Here is a 20,612-nt window from a genome sequence, read left to right as displayed (position 1 = left end):
GAGTCCCATTACTTTCTTTCGGTATCACCATCTCCATTTGTTCCTTTATCAGGTCTCACTCTTAAGTCTTTTTTACACATATTCTCTTGTCAATTGCAGAATTATAATTTAGCCCTTCCAACCATCTTAATACATAGCTACTTGTTGAGATTCTAATTTATATTAATATTTTTTAATAACTCTTTATGTTCCTAAAAATATTTATTTTATATTTATATATTGACGTAAATAAACTAATTGTAATCATAGATAAAAATTATTAACCTATTTTTTATACTAATATATATAGGAATTATAATGATAGATATATTATTTTCAAACGTACAAGGATATATATGTATATATATATATATATATATATATATATATATATATATATATCTCATTATAATTGTCATTCTAAAAGTGACAGACGTCACATTGGGTGTGTGATGGGACTAAAATAATTTCAAATGTCGGTTGCCATAGTTGGAAGAGAGGGCATTTTGGGAATATCGAGTTTTCGTGTGTTTTCGCGTTCTATTTCAAGCTGCAGTCATTCACGTGCGGCGCAGATAAGGGAGGAGGGAGGAGGGAGGAGGGAGGAGGTGGAGGTGGAGGTGGAGAAGGCGGAGGCGGGACGGTGGCGCCAGCAGCAGTAGCTAGATATAGAGAATAAATAGCGATTGTTAGGGAGGGAAATAAAAGTCTCCTATGGGTTGCTGGCCGCATAGTTGGCGAGAGGACTCCTTGGATACATCTTGATCTCCCTCCTTTTGTAAGTAGAAGCTTCTCATCGTTGTTCTCTCTGCGAATTTTTTGTTTTGCTGCGGCAGATGGTAGATCTCGTCCAGATTGTGATTCCTTCTTTCACTTGAAATGAGGAGAGAAAAAAAGAGTATCTTTTTCTCTTTTTTTTAATTCAATTTGTTTTGTTGGTGGTTTGATGTCTTGGTAGTTGGTAATCACTGATTCCATGCAAGGTTGCCTACTTTGGAGGCGTTTCTATTAGTGAATATTGGCGAACTACGAGACCTATTAGCACTGGGGTCTGTTGTACTGGGATGGCGTGCTGTTCTATTAGCCCGCATGAGTCTCTCATCTATTCTGAAGTCCATGATTGATAGCTAATGGGCTTGTATTTGGAGAGTTTTGCATCTGGAGGATTAATTAGATGAGCTTCACTTTGGATGGGGATAATGGCTACAAAAAATTGGAAGCAGAGTGGCATGTTCGTCAAGAAGCACCAGTGTATAGGAAAGGTATGATGTTGTGTCAGACCTTGTAAAGCTGACATAATATATAACATATTGTTACAATAAGGCATTAGGATAGTCTTTTTCATAAGCCATCAAGATCAAGGGGTTTAGCAAGAAGAAAGGATGGTTTGGGTTAAGAAGCTGTCACTAGAATGAGAAAATGATTGTGCAAACTGTGAAGCAACCCAAACTGGTAATGCTGTTGCACCGAGTAAAGATTACGTATTGGTATTGGCATGCAAGGCAGCAACATCAGATTTTTGTTTGCTTTAGGCCAAGTATAACTAAGAAAGATTTCAAGTGATAAACAGGGATGCTCATCTTGAAGGGGGATGATGAAAATGGACATCTTCATTTAGAATCAGACTGATAAGGAGGATTTGTATTGAAGGGAGTAGAAAGATTCCAGTTGGATTGATAAAAACATAATTGGGATTATAACTACTAAGATATGTTGTGGCTTCTCCCTCTAAAATGTTGAGCTTAGTACCATATCATAAGTTGAAGATGAAGCATGTCAAATTTTAATTTCATTTAACAATTACAAATCTAAATGAAAAACCGATCATTTTAATAATCCCAAACTACCTCCCACTCTCTTGCGAGAATAAAAAGGATCAACTCAATTACTGAAACAAATTTGACTTGTACTAACAACTTAGTGAAGTTAAATTCTATGGATATATAGCATATGATATTTGATTTTTCTAAAATACTATAACAAGTAATATTGGACAGCATCCAAATATAGATGAGCTCTACACTTACCAATGCTTGGCCTTGGGGAAGACCAAATGTGCACAACCATTAATTTTGAAAGAGCACACATGTCTGCAATTTTTCAGCAAGGATGCACATACTTTAGCTATTAATTATTAGAATGTTGCTGGATATGCAGACATCTGCTCCTACTATCACCTCTTAGTCTATGTCATCTGATTCTTATACATTGGTGCTTCATGTAATTTAATAATTCAAAGAATATCTTTTCTTCTTGCTAAGTTGGCTGATAAAGGTGATCATTTTGTAGGTTCGGAATCTCAGAGGACTGTCTATTCTTTTGTTCAGCTAGTGTGGGGGTACCATGTTTTATTAGTCAAATACCATGAGCAGCCACAGTTTGATTACAGTTAAACAAAATAATTCTCCCGAAGGAACAAAGCATCTCTGTCATTCTTCACCTTTATCAGTTCAGTTTAACAATGAACAAGACTGCCAAAAATTATCAAGATCCTCCTATGTCGAGACAGTGTTGCACAATTCATCCAGCTTCAGTAAGGACCTTCCTTTGCATACCAAGAAATCAAGCTCAGGGCCTGAACCAGGAAGTTCTTGTTCTTATGTATCTCATCCTCAATATCCAGAGCACATGTTTTCTCGTTCTTCTACATTTTGTACCAGCCTTTACTCTTCATCTTCTACTAGTTCAGAGTCATGTCAAAAACTTCAGAACTTACCCTTCCTTCCTCATCCTCCAAAATGTAAGCACCAGAATTCAGCTGTTCAATCTTCTAACTCTCCGCTGCAGTTTAGTGGAGATATAAGTGCTACAAGTGGTGAGGATGAACACACAGATGACTTGATGAAGGATTTCCTTAATCTCTCTGGAGAAGTTTCAGATGGTAGCATCCATGGAGAGAATTGTGGGAGTAGTGGCTTAGCACTTAACGAGCAAATAGAATTGCAAATTTTGTCTGAACAACTTGGCATAGCTATCACTGACAATGGGGAAAGCCCTCATTTGGATGTAAGTATTTTGTTGATTTCTTTCCGTTTTCTTATTCACCGGGGGATTTTAAATATCTTGTCGCCTCCTCTAATTAAAGTTCTTGGTATTTCTTCCCAAATGCTGAGCCTCCAACTTCAGGCCAACAATGTTAATGAGGAAAAGGGACTCAAATTAAGCCTATCTGAATAGTTTGGCCGGGAACTGCACACACGAGGGATGGTCTAGAATTTGGCTAAACATGAAAAACTGCTGTTTTTTTTTTCTTGACAAACAAATGTGACAATACTTTTGTGGAAGTTCTAGTCTAAGGATGTCCAATTGGGAAAGAATTTTGTTTCATATTTGACTCGCTGTTTCTTTATTTAGGACATATATGAGACACCACAAGTCTCATCTCTTCCATTGTCTGCCAACCACAACCAGACAGATCAGCCTTCAAAACCTCACACTAAAGTCCAATTGCATTCACCCCCCTCCATAAACCCAGCTTCAGCTGCAAATAAAACAAGATTAAGATGGACGTTGGAGCTTCATGAGCGATTTGTCGAAGCTGTGAACAAGCTTGATGGTGCTGAGAGTAAGCATTTTGTTTTCTTTCATCATCGCTGGATGTATTTTTCATCTCATTCATCTGTGTGTGTTTTCTCATGCAGAGGCAACTCCAAAGGGTGTGCTAAAGCTTATGAATGTTGAAGGTTTGACTATCTACCATGTAAAGAGTCATTTGCAGGTAATTCTGGTTAGGTAATTTCTCTCACATGTTAGATTGTACTGCAGAAGTCACCGTCACCATTTTATTCATACATGTTCATGACTTGCAGAAATATCGACTTGCAAAGTACCTTCCAGAGGCGAAAGAAGGTAATTCTGACAATAAACAGAGCGCACAATTATCTGTTTGTTGTATACTGTGCATGTTCAATATTGTTTTAGTAACATGCCAGTGTAAAACTTGTCAAACTTGAATGGGAAAGTCCAATTACATGGCCATTTGATAATTGGAACAAGTTCGCCATCTGTTCTCTGATGCTATACACAGTTAATATCCAAGTTGGCAATAGTGATGCACAAAATTGAGGATGACTCAAATTGATTATGACTGACTGCACCCATCAATTTTTTTTGGCTTCTTTCTTCAAGATGGAAATGGATATATAGACTTCAAACTATATGTTTCTTTAAGAGGAAGCATGTTGGAAGAAGTGAGTACAGTAGTTTGTTGGTCTTTATATAATTCAGAGTCCAACTTTATTTCTCCAACAACCTGGACAAACGGAATAGGAAAGTAAGGCATGAAGAAACTAGTTATGAACTATATTATCTGGATATACATCACTATCTAATTGCAGAGGTTTGATTTTTAGTACCATTGCAGTAAACTTGTTATGATATTTAATGCTTGATATCTTAACATGCTTATGAAGACAAAAAGGCTTTGAGTCGTGAAGATAAGAAATCATCATCATTGGTTAGTAATGACGGTGATTTGGCCAAGAAGAGGTACCCCTATTTTTTCTTGTTATTACTCCACTTTCGAATATGCCCTTGTAATCTTTTCTTTAAGTGCTTTAATTTTGTCTATCTTTTTGTCTCAATGATAGGAGCATTCAAGTCACTGAGGCTCTACGCATGCAAATAGAGGTTCAGAAACAGCTGCATGAACAACTTGAGGTAAGCATTGGGTGCTTGTAGCTCTGACTGGAGAAGCATATTTTACTTTTTGGTTTATTAATAAAGCTTTGGAAATCAGAATATCCTCAAACGAAAAGAGGTAATAGGGCTATTTAAGCAGCACCATGCTTCGCTGTTTCTGAAACCAATGGTCTTCTTCTCTAGGTCCAAAGAGCACTGCAATTGCGCATAGAGGAAAATGCAAGGTACTTGCAGAAGATTCTTGAAGAGCAGCAAAAGGCAAACAATTCTTCTTCCTCCACGCAAAGGTTTAGCTCAGAGCCCCCACTGGAATTGCGTAGTCCCTTCACAGAGAAAGCTGATGCAAGAGTGGACTCCTCTCCACTTAACTCTGTGAAGCAAAGAGGGAATGAGTCAAATGACCGGGAGAGTGATTCTGAATCTGTTGAAGATAGTAAAAGGATGAGGCTGGATGTTGAGCATATAAGACCTTCCTAATGAGAGTCTAGCCGAGGGTACCATCTTCAGATAGCTTCTGTTGTCTATAAGAATCTTCATGTCATTTTCTTTCTATTAATTTTCCCAGTTATTGCAGGGGGTTGGAGTGGATCAGATTTCGAGTTGATGTACAGTATTGTGAAAAATGAAATTAAACTGAGGGACCTGGATTTGCTAAACCTTTATGAGTGTTCTTGCATTCTCAGATAAATGATGAATGCATCATTTTGCTCCACCTTGTTCTTCGCAAAGGTCAGAAAAATTAGGTAAAATCATCCTCCATTGTGCCCCGAGTGTTAAGTTCCTCTTCCATCATGTAATCCAATCTATATGTTATGTCAAATTTAGAGTCCAACAAGTGAGGGTAGTGTCTTGCAGTTTCTATAATTATGAAGCATGGCTAAGTGATTCTACTCATACTAAAATAATATTATTTTTATTTTTATAACTATTACAAAAAAATAATTATTTTTTATTTTTTGAAATCTGGAGGGGTTTATGTGCTATTTCAAGCTTGGAAAGGATTTATATGCAAAATATTCTGGTGTTTCACCGCTTAAATCCGACGGTGTAACACTCTTGCCACAATACGACACGAGTCCTCAACCGTTCGATGTCCGAACCCTCGGGCCTCAAAACCCAAACTAGTCGACGCTCTCTTCCATGTTCTTGCCTTTTCCCGACCCGGAAGAGAAGTCGCGGATCCCCGCGCTCGACTCGTTCGTATAAGGGAGAAGAGACCCAGGGGAGGAAGAGAATCTTTTTGTTCTTCGCCACATCCAATTCGACGGCCGAACTCTTTTCATCGATTGGCGGGCCCTGATTCGAGCCGCAGACTGATGCGCGAGGTGATGCGGCGGGATGAATCGAAGGAAGGAACTCTGTAGGAATTTCCAGCGCGGCAGGTACATCCGATCCCTCCCTGCTCAAATTTGTTACCTGATCACCGTGTTCTAACTAGGGTTAGTTGTTCTTGCCGTGGTAAGAAGCAAAAACCCCGGAGAGGCAATATGATACCTAAGTAGCTGTCGCGAAACCCTAATTCGTTCCACGCGGCCTTTTTTCGTCGTTTGAAGTTTTGTTGCCTCTGTGTGCTTGTTCTCTCGCGTTCTTGCCGAAGGTTTTGCTTGCTCTTGTCGGTGCAAAATGTTCCTTTTAGGAAATACTGTGTATTTTTTAGGAGAAGGTCAAAATGAAGTTTTTGGTTCAACTTCAGATGGGTATTGTAGTTAATTTGACATCTTGAAATTTCTTAATAGTGGTACAAGTCATTGGCTTTCATCTCATAATCTGGCCAAATGTAAAATAAAAAGTGGTGTGTTTAGTGGTGATTATATCTATGAATTTTTATTTTTTAGCTTTGACTGTGAATATCCACTTACCATTTTGTATATGCATTTGAAGTCCTTTTTGTTGGTAAAAAAAGGGTCCTTTTTTGTGAATGATTGTGATGTTTCTTACAAGTTACATAAGTGAACATCATAGATTATCTAAAACAAGATATCTCTTTACTTATAGAACTGGAGAACATAGCATCCACTGTAATTCTCGTACTGTGTGATGTTCTAATTTTCTCAGATAGCCTTGTCAGTCCTCAGTGTTGGATAGCACAATAGAAATAGAAAACCCTATATTCATTTACTGAAGCAATCATAAGGCAGATCTATAAGGCTTATTTCATTAGAAGATGAACTAGGGATTTCAAGAAGTTCTAGCAAGTCTACAACACTAACAAAGCAAAAAACTAGAGTAGAAAGTTTGAATACAAAATGTATATTTTCACAATGTTTCAAGGTTTTATTTTATTTCTTAAGATCTGAAATTCTTAAATAGTGAAGGCATGGGAATTACGGAGAGCTGTAATGTGGACGGAACTACCAAATGTGATTCAATGGTCAGGCATGCATAATGGAATATAAATAGGTGACTTTGGGGGGCTGATATTTGTTTTTGAGGGTGGGGAGTAAATATATATCATGAAGCGTTTGTTGGGTCAAGTGTCCTTGTTGTCTGAGAATGTCTGTTAAAAGCTGATGAGCACGAAGGATGACTTTACAAACATGATCCAACCTAGCAGGGTTTATGCATACTGTTTTTACTATCTTCGTGGTTTCTGTTTATTGTATATTGTTTAAAAAGTTGTTAAGTGAGGTCTGCATAAATTAATTCCCATACTCAACATTGTTTTGAAATTATATTGGACTTTTTGATCCCTTGTTCAGTTAATGTCTAAGCAATTCTTGATTTACTATTTGGTGAATATCCATTTTAGACCAATAAGTTTTTGACATGTTTCTTTTATTATGTTTTTCTTTTCAGCTGCCAATATGGTGATCGCTGCAAATTTCTCCATGTTACTCAGCAACAGTCAAAGCCCAATCCTTTTGGATTTGGTACTGGTACCCTACATTTTCCGAATGCAACTCAGCAACAAAAGCCTAATCCTTTCGGATTTGGGGTACAAAACAATACACAATCACAAAACAATACACATTTGAAAGCTTCATCAAATTTTGGTGCTCAACACCAGAATCCAGCCAAGGTTAGTTATTCTTTACATGGATTATGTTTTTTTCATCCTGCTTGTATCAGACCAAACTTTTCAAGCATGGTATTAAATTGTGTACCTCCATATTCAGCATGCACAATTTTTAGTATTACTTACTGAGATGTATTCTCTTGAGTGATTTTTATCTTGTCATTACCAACTATGCTGCATTTTCAATCTGTTTCTAGCCATTTGAAAACAAGTGGACAAGATCATCTTCTTTGACACCAACAAATACAAATTCCTTGCAACATACTGAGGCTCAACCCCAAGCACCTGCTCACAAGTGAGTTTCCACTCCAGCTAATGCGCGTAAATCTTGTCCTTCCACTCTGGTTGCTCCATTAACCTCTATGCCGGCTTAACTTTTTTTTGTTCTTTACTTTCTCTAATGTAGGATGTGTTGTATTCACTGGTTTTTATTATTTGAAACATAGGTGCACAGATCCTGAGTCATGCAAAAGGCAAATTGTTGAAGATTATAAAAACGAAGCACCTCTTTGGAAGCTTACTTGCTATGGACACCGCAAGAAGTAAGCTAAAAACTTAGAAAGCATGCAGTTAATACCTAATTGCCTTATTTTATGTGCTCTTAAACTTCTAAACAGCTACGTTATGTTTCAGTAATACATAAACATAATGTAATTATGCTTGTATATTGTACTGTTTGTTTAATTATATTCTTGCATTGGTGAGTGTGCTCCAATATTCGTGATTCTCTGTGCACTTGTGCTTGTAAATTGAATATATAGACAGATAATGTATCCTAAAAACCTGAAACAGTACATTACATTTTCTTCATTCTGGTAATGAAGCATCATATTCTTGATAACATACATTTACAATTAGTGCCATCTGTTTTCGAGCTTACTATCTGGATGCAATGTCCAAACAACAACTTACTGTATGGATATATTAATATAACTGATAGCTTTCTAACATGAAATTGTATGTTACACTTCATTCCAGTAATGGAAAGCATCTTGTTCTTGACAATATTATAAATGAAATAAATCCAAATAATTTCCATTTGATATGCTGATCGAATGTGCTGCTATGTGCATAAAAAATGATACAGTAAATTTTCTTCTACCTGTAGTACATTCTTGACAGCAAAACATAATAATTCCATTGTCACCGTTCATTTTATGAATTGCTTCTCATTTGAGTAGCATTCTCTGCTTGACCCATTTGCCCTTGCTTCCCCAGTGGTCCTTGTGACATTGTTGGTGATATCAGTTTTGAGGAACTCAGAGCAGCAGCCTATGAAGATGCAAGACAAGGATTAAGCCTTCAGTCAATTGTAAGTTTAAAAGCCTAGTCTCTATCTCTACATCAATTTATATGCTAACAAAGAATATTGTTTTTTTGACACTGGATATGTATTTGTGCTGCACCATTCTCAAGTGCCTTTCTGATTGTCTATACAACACTACTAAATGCTTCTTAAACTATACATATATGCTTGAAGAATCTACTGTTGTTATATGAGTTGAGAGAGAGAGATTTGATAATTTATCAAACAAGCTATATGGATCACATAGTTTGAGTTTTCTGGAATTAGTCAAACTCGTATGACCACTTTCAGGGGTGAACCTAGGAGTTCTATTTAAGAGGGCACAATTTATTCATTATAGTGTAAGTGCTCTGGTAAAACTTTTTTTTTGGATGTGATCATGTAACATTAAATTTAAATTGGAACACTAGGCCCCCTAAATGAGTCATATAGGAAGAGAGCTCATTAAATTCATGCACTAGCTTTTTGCATGTGTGTATGTCAATATACATCTTTTTTGGCCAAAATTTAACTATCATAAAAGTTATAAACATATATATGCATGTTAAAGATGGGTTGTGAATTTGTTATTTACATACATGAAAAGACAAATGAGAGGTCACAATCTTTCTTACATGTTGAGAATCGAACTCTATGTGGCACCCTTGACTAGTATCACTCTCTCAGATTACAGTTTTTGAGACAAAGAAGCTTTAATTATATTTGTTTTATGTTTTAAATGATCTTTGCTATGAACATACTGTTGTCGAAATTTAGTTCGGTCTGTTGTAGATAAGTTCAAGTTAACAATAGCCAAGGATTATAGGTTTAGATGTTGCATAACCTTCTGAAAGATGTTTTGGTTAAATAGAATATATTTCTTTGAATAGCTGCACTATCTAGACCATGCTATATCTTCTCTTTTCCTGCCTATAACAATCGTACATTATATGCTTAAGAAAACCTGCTGCTGTTGTGCAGGTTGAGAGAGAGAGGAACTTATACCTTTCAAAGTTGAATGAATTTGATAATTTACTCAAAAATTCATATGGATCACAAAATCCAAGTTTTCCTCAGATGAGTCAGTCTCCTATGTCCATGAACAATACATCATCTGCAAATGTTCAAAGTAATGCTGCACCCTCATTTTCAAGTTTTAGTCAACTTACAACTAATCTTGGGCTCAACAGCAGGTACATTCTGTTCTGAACAATATCTTCTGCTGTAGTTACAGTATATGGACAATTCTTTCCACTGTTTGTGGCTATATCAAATTTCTCTGTTAAATACCTTTACTTTTCTCCTAATCTTTTGGCGTTCCTTATCAGGACCAATCCTCCAGGAACTCCGAATGGTACTGGTTTTGTACAACCTAGCCTGTTTCAGAATGCCAGCCAAAATTCTGTCGGTTTTGGTGTGAAGTTTGGGGCTCCAGGTGGGGTAGCAATGGCATACTTTTTCTTGAATTTAATAGCACATTATATGATCTGAAGTCGCTTTATTTTGAAGCTCACCTTCATTACTTAGTATTAATTACTATATATAAATACATTAGTGCCTAACGACTCATTCATTAAAGGTACATCTTTTTTGTTACTGTTGCTGCTGTTACATATTGATTGGGTAATTTTGTGAACTTAAAAATAGCTTGGGTATTAATCAGAATTGTTTATTATAGATTAACATTATTGCTGTCTCATTATCTTGTGCATATAACAGAACCGAAAGTACAGAGTCTTGTCACAATATATTGCTCTGTGTCAAAAGTTAATTTAGCAACTCACAGATGATAGTTAAGCTAAGGGCTATGTCATTGCGAAAGCATCTTCTCTCGTCTTTCTTCATAAAGTGTAATTGTGTTTGTAAGAACTCAGGAAAAAGGTTGCTACAAAAACTATCTATTATATAGAAAGTAATGCATTTGTCCCACTAATCAGCCAAAGCATAATAACCGAGTATTGTGGCTTTGATACCGGGGATGATTTTGATGACCTTGTCCCCCCAGTCAGCTAAAGCATAATAACCGAGTATTGTGGCTTTGATACCGGGGATGATTTTGATGACCTTGGCTTGTGAGGGAGTCTTTTTAGGGTTCCTTTATGGATATATGTTGCACATATTTTCATCCTAGCACAATTAATGCTAAACTACATTTGAACTTTCTTTCCTTTCTATTTTCACTTAGTACTACGGCTAAAGAATTAGTGTGAAATCTTTTTTATTATTGAGGCTGTAGCTTTGCAGGAGGATTTGGCCAGCAACCAACCCAACCATCTGGAAACACTCCAAGTCCAAGCCTCTCCACATTTAACATTGGTGTAAAGTCTCCTGGGTCACCATTTCCACTGGCCTCCCAGCAATTTGGTGGCATGAACAATCAACAGCCAAACCTTCTGACTGGGTTTAATGTTTCTTCAGTTACTGTTGAACAAGCATCAATCACGTAAGTTTGGCCGTTTTGTTTCTGCTACAAAAATTGCATATGATGTCCATACATACCATTGGTTTTTACTAAGATATTTAATATCATTCTTGTTTCCATGTAAATATATACTTGTCATCTCTGAGACCCTTTTTCCTACTATATTATTGAGATGAGGACAAGTCGATCTTTTTTTTAAAGGAAACGATGACATTATATACACTGGCAAATGGGTGACTAAGTTGATGGATGCATATTTTTTTTGAGCAGTCTTGTAGGGAGTTTTGTTTGTTATTATGCTTAAGAATGAAGTTCATGCCTCATACAAGGTTTAGATGTTATGATGTACCAATCTTTAAGAAAGGAGTCATTTGTTTACTGTGTCTAACCAAAACTTCTCCCACAGGGATGAGCAACAAGAAGGTAGTCCAGATGACAGTATTTGGTTAAAGGAAGAATGGAAGATAGGAGAGGTATGATTATACCATCGAAATTAATCTTCTAAGATGTCTTAATATTTCTTGTGGGTAGCGATAGATGTTTGTCTAATAACTTAGCTCGACAAACTCCATCTGAATCCATGCATTAATCATTTATTGACGCAGTTGATAGATTTTTTTTTTTTTGGTGCCAGGTGAGATGATTTTCTTAGTCCAAGTTGGTTCTGCAGCTATAATAATAAATAGACCATGATATATGATATGCTAACCATTATGGTTTTTCATTTTATTTGTGGGTTCAGATTCCCGAAAGACCACCACCAGAAAGATTCTGTTGATGAGCTTCTACGCCTTCCAAGTTCGAGATGAGGGTCAATGGTCTCAGAGAGTGTTCTCTATGCCGATGTTAATTATTTTGGTGCATTCAAGAACTTGCAAGCTTCGTCCTCACTCTAACCCGCATCTGATCTGCTTCCGAATCCTCCCACCAAGTGGTGATTTCTCTCTCTAAGATTCTGGGAAAGGGTTTAATGTCTGCTGTAGCAACATCCTGGCACATGGAGGTTTTAGTTGAGATCTTCAAAGAAGTACACGCTCCAGATGCACCTTGATCAGATTTCAAGGAAACAAATGGTATGCTGAAGCAGAATGTGATGCATCAATTCCCGGTTATTTGTAATACCCGCTCCGGTTACTGCATCATGAGTTGGCGATTTTGCTGCTGTTTCATATAAGAAATCATATCGTTTTAGATCAGAAAGTTGTTCTCAGCAAGAGTTTTCTGTACGTTCTAATGTTTCTTGTTGATTCATGCTTGCTGTGGGCGTGCGGATATGGTGCTCGATGAAATGACCCATACGGATGTCCTCTGGGATACCGTGGTGAATCGCTTTGTACAGTTGGATCGCTCCGATCACCAAGAAAATGTAGATGTTACGAACAATATACGTCTTCTTTCTCTGCCAAGTCTCAAAACCCACGCCTAATAGCAAAACAGAAGCCATACGTCGACGGCAATATCATTTGATTCAGCAGGAATGCGCTGACTTCAATGCCACCGCGCAACAGAAGGCTTCAAAACAATGATGCAATCCAATGCCAGTGTTATCAGCGTTAACAGTACACAACACAGTCAACATAGTTATCACGCCCAAACTCGACATTGTTCCGATCAAGTTTCTGTACCTGGGGATATATAGAATCCCAACCTGAGTTCCCTCTGCATCCGCATGTGTATCATACGGTTCCTTGTTGGATTACGATGCTTGTTGGATCAACATGCTCGTGCCCGTCGTGCTCGGTGAGGTGCTCGACGCCTTGTTCTCAGCGCACCGTCGCTCTTGATGTGCTTCGCACTTGTAAGATGCCGACGAGAATCTGCCGGATGTCGGCGACGATGGGATCTCGATGGATCTTCAGATGTCATCCATGCATGCAAGGGAAGGGGACTGCTTGCCTCTCTCTTGTTTGATGAATTGCCGCGGAGAGATTTTGCTTGAACATAAGACTGGATGCTATTGAAGAAATGGACCGAAGAGGATTTGTGTGCTCGGAAATGAGCCACTGGATATGCGTATGAATCCTCAGGTGAGATCTTGCATCAATCTTGAATTACTTTTCAGCTCTATCATGCTCTCTAAGCATTTTAATTACTAAATTAGGGTGGTTGCTTTCTGCTGTAATCTAGACGCATGAAGCATTCATGTGGCCTTTGTTATATGTTAGATTCATGTGATTGGAATGCTTGCACTATATAGATTGCTTTATACCTGGTTTTTAAATCAAACCGGTAAATTAAGGCTATTAGTGCTCGTATAATTTGAACAACTTGTTGGTTGGAAAAAAAGATCTTTTTTCTATTACTGTTGTTTATGAAAAGGAAAAGATGTGGCAATTCAAAAAGTGTATGGGTTATGACAAGCGAGTTTGACAACAGAAGATATCTTGGATTCTTGCCTTGATTTTGAAGTGGTAAAGGCATTTGTGTGATTATGGAGAGGAAACAAATGACATTTGCTTCAAAAGCAGGGGTTGCATTCGACAAGTGACTTTGTAGATCTTGTGAGAGGAGCATTGGCCGAGTCCGGAGGAAGGCACTTGAACTTCTTAGGTATTTTGATGCACTTCGATTTAGAAGCACACACAAACATCTCAGTTGAGCAGAGTCTCAGCAAGGGGGTCAGTGAACTTTAAAAGGATTTACTTTTACCATATAACTTTGCCAATTAGTTCAGCCATTCTTATGCTTATCACCATAAGGACTGATCCGTTAAAAACTTCTTTTGGCATGTTTATCTAGAATTTGCCATCAAGAACAAATGCCCATGATTGATGATCATTGATGATGATTTGGAACTCTTGATTTCAGCCAGATCACATGCAATTCCTTAATTGAGGATCTGGTGGATAAACAAATTGCAGGTTGGCATTGGATCCAGAGAGCTATATCAAGCGCTTAGGAGTTAGGATACCCATTAATGATGGGCTTCAGACACTAGAAGATGCCCTCTATGTTTGCTATGAACATCTTATCATTATTTAATTTCATAATTTGGGGGATAGAATTGTGAAGCAGGTTTTTCCTGACATTATTGAAAGGTCTGATGGTGGTGTTGACAAAGTTGTGAATTGTTCAGGTCTGAGTGAGCTTGGGACTGAGATCGAAGCAGAAACTTAGAGTAAGTTGAGCGCTAAGCTCACGGTTCTTTTAAAAGGTATGATGATCCGATGGGAAATGCCAGTGAGCAACAAAAACAATGCCCATAATACCATATTTATTATACTGAAACTAGCAATTTAGAGGTTACTTAGATATGCATGCTACTCCAGTTGATTCTATGTGAAACATCCCTGCCTCATGATTTTTCATTCACTGAAACACTTTTGAGGCTCCTCAAATAGATAGGATTCAATTCAAAGCTCTCACTGCACTTATTTTATAATTTAAATGATTTTTTTGTCATGCTACATTGGTTAAAAAATCAGTGTCTCCTACTAGTTTAAGGAGATGCTGAGGAGATCCAAGCTACTAGCATAAGGAGGTGTCAAGGGGGAAGCTTAATCAACATACTAGCAAACAGCTCTCTTAGTGAATATTATGTGTCTTATCATCTCATTTCAAGTAAATAACTAAGACTCTCAACATTCATTCTATCTTTGGGTTTTCTTTCAATCATTATGCTTTCATATATCAACCAATCCACATGTGAGCCATACCATCATGCTAAACATTTACCATTATGTTCAGCTAATGTTTTACAGCTACTTAACTATGAACTGCTCTCTCTCTGAACTCTGGAAGCAGACATGTAGAGAATTCAAATGCAAGTGGGAGAATGCGGAAAATGGCCAAGAAAGACAGCTACTCTGAAGCAAAAAATATGTTAGCTCTCTGTGATCTCGGAAGCAGAGATGCAGAGAGAACAATGCAGGTCGGAGAATACAACAGGTGGTCAAAACAGAGAACTACTCTAAAGCATTTAAAAGTATGTTACATGAGCTATGTCTAATCCACTCTTCACCTCTCATCTAAATTGCTTTTCTCAATGCTACCTCAAGGATTCCTCGAGCCTGATCCATCGAACCGTGGCCGCGACCTGTTGCGGTGACAATTCCGCTTTAATCAGAAGGTGAATCAACATTTTCAGTGTCGTACAGTTGAGGATGCAAAGCTTACTTGTTCTGAGTTGGGTTGGAGTTCGAAGGGGGTATCCTCCTAAGGCTCACCCTTGTCTGTCTTGTAGGTGTGCTCGAGCTTCTATCGACCTTCAGTTGTTGGTGCTCCTGCGTCGTATGAGATACTGCATTCGGAGGTAGCAGCTTTCTTGCTTGAACTCCAACAATACCATAAGAGCTGAGAAGGAAAATTATCAGAAATAGCTTCAGCACAGCAGGAGCAGCACCTAAGAAAGATCTGCATCTATCCTTCATCATCTCCCTTGATTCTATCAGATGTACATATGCCAACTGAGAAAGAAGTGGGAAGAAGAAAGGCAGCAGCCAAAGACCATGGGGTTTATTGATGACAAGGTTGATCTATGCTGGAATTTTCATCAAACTCGTTTTCTAATGGATGCAGGAGATCATGTGATGCAACTTTGACTGGCATCCCGAGAGCTTCTTCCATTCCTCAGACCAACTCCATTCAACAGGCAATCACGTGATCTTATGATTTGATTACTGCCTTTACTGCAGTCTCTCTGCCATGCCAACCTGCCTTTGCCACTGTTAACCCCATTTGCTGCCTGCTCCAGAAAGATTAGTCTAAAGGCCTGTAATATGTAGGCCACACTCTAAGCCGTAGCGTCTCTTCTCACGTGCATGTATTCCAAGTCTTATCTCTCTACAACAAGCAATCAACTGGGTGGACGTGGATAGACATGCATCGGAAGGAAAAGAAAACAAAGGTTTATGTTCATCAGCTGACAGTTGATGGAGAGCAAATATGCATTGGAAGAGTCCAATCTAGCAAGCATTTGCCTTTGTTTTGTTTTCTTGTTCTATTTGACTGTGGCACAGATCTCCAAGAAGGTCAGATTGAAGTTAAAACAAAAGTGAACAAGGATTAGCTGGTCATTATTCTTTACAGGGTGTTGTGGTGCAGGCTATCTTCTAAAGTTAACAGCAAGGTGTACCTCTCAAGAGCCACCAACAACTACACACTCACAACCCAAGCTGTGTGTGACCAGGGTGACTGAACCAGCTGCCCATCATTGTGACAAGCAGGTTTACTTTTACGCCTTTCATCAAAAATGGAACGAGATCCAATAAGTTTGTGTCATCAGAAGTCACATGTTTTCTTCTTGGTCTGAAAGACTAACATATTTCACATCTTCAGACACATACCAGATGATGCTTGAAACTTCGAATGGGATTTGAAAGGGAATCGTACGAGATAGGAAGGATTCGGCAGATCCAACAACAGTCTCCGGTGGATCATACAAGGCAAGAATGAGATGTCACGACGAAAGAAATATTGTTCATGGGACATGCGCAGAGTGATTGAAATGTCTCAAGTAAGCAGTAGAATGTTCTGAGCAAGAACTGCACTCCCTGACATAGTTGCAATGCTGCTTGAGTGGCCTAAATGTTCATTGAATGGGAGAAAGTTTTAGGACGAAGACATTAACTAGGATTGCACTATTGCCAGCTGAAATGCACAGTAAACAGAAGACTTGCAATGAATTGACGAACAACAGGAAGTTGCAGAAAGGTTGATCACTGGGACCTTCTGAGAAGGAGCTGCTTCAAAGCAATGGTAACCTAAAGTTTTTATCTAAGCATTCTTTTTCTTTCTGCACTTGTTTCTGATGTTGCTTTTCCTTCTTGAAAGCTTTTGTGCATTTATCTCTCTAAATATAAGTTTGGTATAATATCCATTACCTGATTATTAGTATAATCATATTAAAACTTCAGTTAAAATGAACTAGCAATTCAAATTGGAGGGCTTCTTTGTAGGCTTCAATTCCTTTCGTGTCATGCATGTCATATCACCCCTAAGCTAATTCTTAATTTTTTTTTAGTTGTCATAATCCTTAGAATATCTTTTTTCCTTAAAATGATGGAAATGAGTGAAAAAAAGAAACCAGAAAGTGGTGAGATAGAAAGAGAAAAAGGATGTGAGAGTAAAATAATTAATGAAAATAAAAACAATATTTTAGATAAAATATTAAATATTTTATGGACACACAAAAATTTCTCCTTTTTCCCTTTAAGAGGAAGACAGTCAACAATGAAGGCCAGATTCAATGGGCTAAATCTTGTCTGCTAATGCTATTATACATCAGCCTCCTGATGAGATTAAAAGACTGTCTTGAATGCATTGTACTTTTAGATCCGCATAGATGCTTGATTGGTTCCATCAAGATTAGTGCATGCCCTATTTGTTGGGTATTAGGCTTCAAATTCATAGAGAATGATAATAGAGGAGAAAATAATGATAAAAAAACAAAACTGTCCATCAATAATCCAACTTTAATTTAAATATAAATTCTTAATATATGAAAAAAAACAGCCTAATATGAACCCAAAGAAAAGTTCCATAGCAAGTGATGCTCACTTCTTTTGAGATGGTCCTCACCATCTCCTCATGCTATCTATACATGAAGGGTGGGTCTCATACTCCATTGTGTGGGCCACATTGGTGCGACTGACTCCATCACCATTATTGTCCTACCCATAGCGCCAAATTTAATTTCCTCATCAAGTTAGGACCAAATCTATATGTGATGCATATGCCTACACGTATAGCTTAAATTAGTGGACACGAGAAGCATTTGCAAATCCATCGTTCATGTAGATCACATTGGGGTAGGAAAAGATATTATGATTATTATTATTATTATCATCATAATCATAATAGTAGTATATTTGGTTAAAATATTTAAGCTGAATTGGTTGTAATACATTTTTCATCCAAAGATAATATTTTTTTTACTCGAGTCTCTTTATCGTACCCAAATATTATCGTTCGATAGATTAATTAGTTCATCAACTTCGTTTAACCTAAATCATCGATCAAAATACTTAGATTAAAATTGATAATAACATACTTATCAAATCTTCGTAAGTTAATCTTAGTCTTGTTGATTTTGAACGTAAAAATTAATTATTATTATTATTATTTGTTGATGAAGAAACATGGTTTTAATATTATTTAGGTCCAAATTAGACATAATATTTGATGTCATGAGATTATAAAGACACGTTTATGATTAAATATATAAAATTGTATGTAGATTAACTTTAGTTGAATGGTCTATTCAAATTGCATCATTATGGATTGTAGCAAAAAGAATCAAAATAATGCCATCCATGAACTTAGTCGAAGTCTAACTTGACTAAGAAATATCCTAATCCAAGTAATAAATCACGAGAAGAGAGAGACACATGTATTCAAATAAATAAACTTTTTGTCATAATCAATGTTTGGTCGTTCCATGTCAATCGGTTCACTAACTTTTTTTCATTGACCACTATTCAAAGTCAATAAATATATATATTTTTTAAAATATAATTACTATTTGAGTCCTAAAAATTGTCCCATACATCACAAATATTTCCGACTTGTTTGGAAATATTTTAATTGTCATGATCTATGACAAAGACATCATTCATATTGCGATTATTGTCTACCATCCATTTCTTTGATCTCAATGTCTATGGCGAGCGTCGGAGCTCCGACATGACCAGAATGCATCCACCGCATGCATGCACGATCCCACCCGCCTTGGACTGCGGTCCGAACCTGCTTCGTTCCCATACCTTTCCATCACCTTCCTGCATTGAATGGCATTTCCACTCCCCAACCACCTCCTCCGCCCGCCTCTTCCTCCTACTCGTACAAATCCCACGGCGTTGTTGTCCGATCCACTCCGCATTCCTTTCCTTCTTTCCCTCCTCCTTGTTCCTCAGCCCAAGGCAGGACGACGACGACGATGATGAGCGAGGAGGACAAGCAGCAAACGAAGCCGGCAGCCGTCGGCGAGGACGCTATGGCGGTCGACAGCGCGGAGGAGGGACGGACGGCGGAGGCGCTGCTGCGCGTGGCGCCCGTGGGGCTCTGCCTCGCGGCGATGGCCATCATGCTCAGGAACTCGCAGGAGAACGAATTCGGCGCTGTCTCCTACGCCGACCTCACCGCCTTCAAGTTGAGTCCCTTCCTTCCTCTTCCTGCTTCCCTTCCTCTGCCCAACCGCGCCATGCATGGGTTACTGACCGGTGCGTCAAGAGCAGGTATCTGGTGTTCGCTAATGGAGTTTGCGCGGCCTACTCCCTCTTGTCGGCCTTCTGCGTGGCCATGCGCCGTCCCTCGACCCTCTCCCGTGCATGGTCTGTCTTCCTTCTCGACCAGGCAAGTCTTGATCTCACTCCCCCTCTCTCTTTCTCTCTCTCTCTCTCTCTCTCACACACACACACACAGCTATGACATCTGCAATCTTTCATGGGGATGTTTTCTGCTCCTCACTGAAATGTGTGTGTGTTGTGGCAGGTGCTGACGTACGTGATACTGGCGGCGGGGACGGTGGCGGCGGAGATAGTGTACTTGGCATACATGGGGGCCGAGAAGGTGACGTGGAGCAAGGAGTGCAGCGCCTTCGACGGCTTCTGCAGGAGGGCGACGACCTCCTTGGGGTTCACCTTCGGTTCTGTGGCTTGCTATGTGCTGCTCTCCCTCGTCTCCTCCTACCGTCTCTTCAGCAACTACGAAACCCCCATCACCTTCCTTAGCAGCAAGGGATTGGAGATAGCAGCCTACCCTTGCTGAACTCACCAGCTGCTCAAGTGTTTGTTCTGTGGGAATTTAGCTACAATAACTATATATATCATATATATATATATATATATATATATATATATATATAACATATATATATAAATATATATCCATCCGCTTACAGCAGTAGTTGTGTGTCTCCTCTGTTCTGCGAATGAAGATGATCGTAATTGTTCTACGAACACAATCTGGTGTTTGTTTCTGCTGCCACTTGTTGAGTTCCTTACAGACTCGTTCAGAAACTCGAATCGATGAATATAATATTGTAGATAGATCTCAAGTCCATTTATTTACATCACCGGTCTTTATGGCCACTAGGAAGCTCGAGAAGATGCCAGAAATAAGGGTAATTACTTAGCCTGCAAGACATGCATAGGCATGGCTTCTACAAGCTTCCTTTTGTTTTCCCTTTCTAAGATCATCCTCATTGGCCAAATGAAAATTATTTTATTATTATTTTTTATAAAAAAATATTGTTTACCAATTAATTAGTACATTCAAAAGTTTGTATATATATATATATATATATATATTAATTTAAAGAAAATATTTTT

At 38.2% G+C, this 20,612-nt stretch overlaps 3 protein-coding genes across 6 annotated transcripts; all 3 read left to right on the top strand.

Moving 5' to 3' along the window:
- The first annotated feature begins 577 nt into the window (after nt 1-577).
- LOC103969037 (protein PHOSPHATE STARVATION RESPONSE 3) lies at nt 578-5,332 on the top strand. 3 transcript variants are annotated; one of them, XM_018818887.2, is made up of 9 exons: nt 578-757; nt 2,269-2,985; nt 3,334-3,544; nt 3,621-3,697; nt 3,789-3,828; nt 4,392-4,467; nt 4,569-4,638; nt 4,804-5,114; nt 5,195-5,332. In XM_018818887.2, exons 2-8 carry the CDS (start codon nt 2,344-2,346, stop codon nt 5,095-5,097), a joined length of 1,410 nt encoding a protein of 469 aa, XP_018674432.2. In that variant the 5' UTR covers nt 578-757; nt 2,269-2,343; the 3' UTR covers nt 5,098-5,114; nt 5,195-5,332. The 3 variants fall into 3 exon arrangements, with proteins under 3 accessions (XP_018674432.2, XP_018674431.2, XP_018674430.2); XM_018818886.2 differs by adding an exon at nt 963-1,241 and having other exon boundaries at nt 4,804-5,332; XM_018818885.2 differs by having other exon boundaries at nt 4,804-5,332.
- A 381-nt stretch (nt 5,333-5,713) lies between these two features.
- On the top strand, nt 5,714-12,577 carry LOC103969036 (zinc finger CCCH domain-containing protein 46). Of its 2 annotated transcripts, XM_009382445.3 has the most exons (10): nt 5,714-6,002; nt 7,417-7,639; nt 7,834-7,931; nt 8,083-8,178; nt 8,855-8,948; nt 9,903-10,114; nt 10,250-10,356; nt 11,166-11,364; nt 11,750-11,816; nt 12,086-12,577. In XM_009382445.3, exons 1-10 carry the CDS (start codon nt 5,959-5,961, stop codon nt 12,119-12,121), a joined length of 1,176 nt encoding a protein of 391 aa, XP_009380720.2. In that variant the 5' UTR covers nt 5,714-5,958; the 3' UTR covers nt 12,122-12,577. The 2 variants fall into 2 exon arrangements, 1 of the variants encoding a protein (XP_009380720.2); XR_010491952.1 differs by lacking the exon at nt 12,086-12,577 and having other exon boundaries at nt 11,158-11,364.
- A 6,502-nt stretch (nt 12,578-19,079) lies between these two features.
- On the top strand, nt 19,080-20,245 carry LOC135625248 (CASP-like protein 2A1). The gene is made up of 3 exons (XM_065129762.1): nt 19,080-19,431; nt 19,518-19,635; nt 19,774-20,245. The coding sequence occupies exons 1-3, from the start codon at nt 19,220-19,222 to the stop codon at nt 20,047-20,049; spliced, it is 606 nt and encodes a 201-aa protein (XP_064985834.1). The 5' UTR covers nt 19,080-19,219; the 3' UTR covers nt 20,050-20,245.
- Nucleotides 20,246-20,612: the final 367 nt, after the last annotated feature.

The sequence above is a fragment of the Musa acuminata genome, chromosome BXJ2-10, assembly GCF_036884655.1.
Source record: "Musa acuminata AAA Group cultivar baxijiao chromosome BXJ2-10, Cavendish_Baxijiao_AAA, whole genome shotgun sequence".
NCBI lineage: Eukaryota > Viridiplantae > Streptophyta > Magnoliopsida > Zingiberales > Musaceae > Musa > Musa acuminata.
This window is presented reverse-complemented; position numbering and strand designations above follow the sequence as displayed.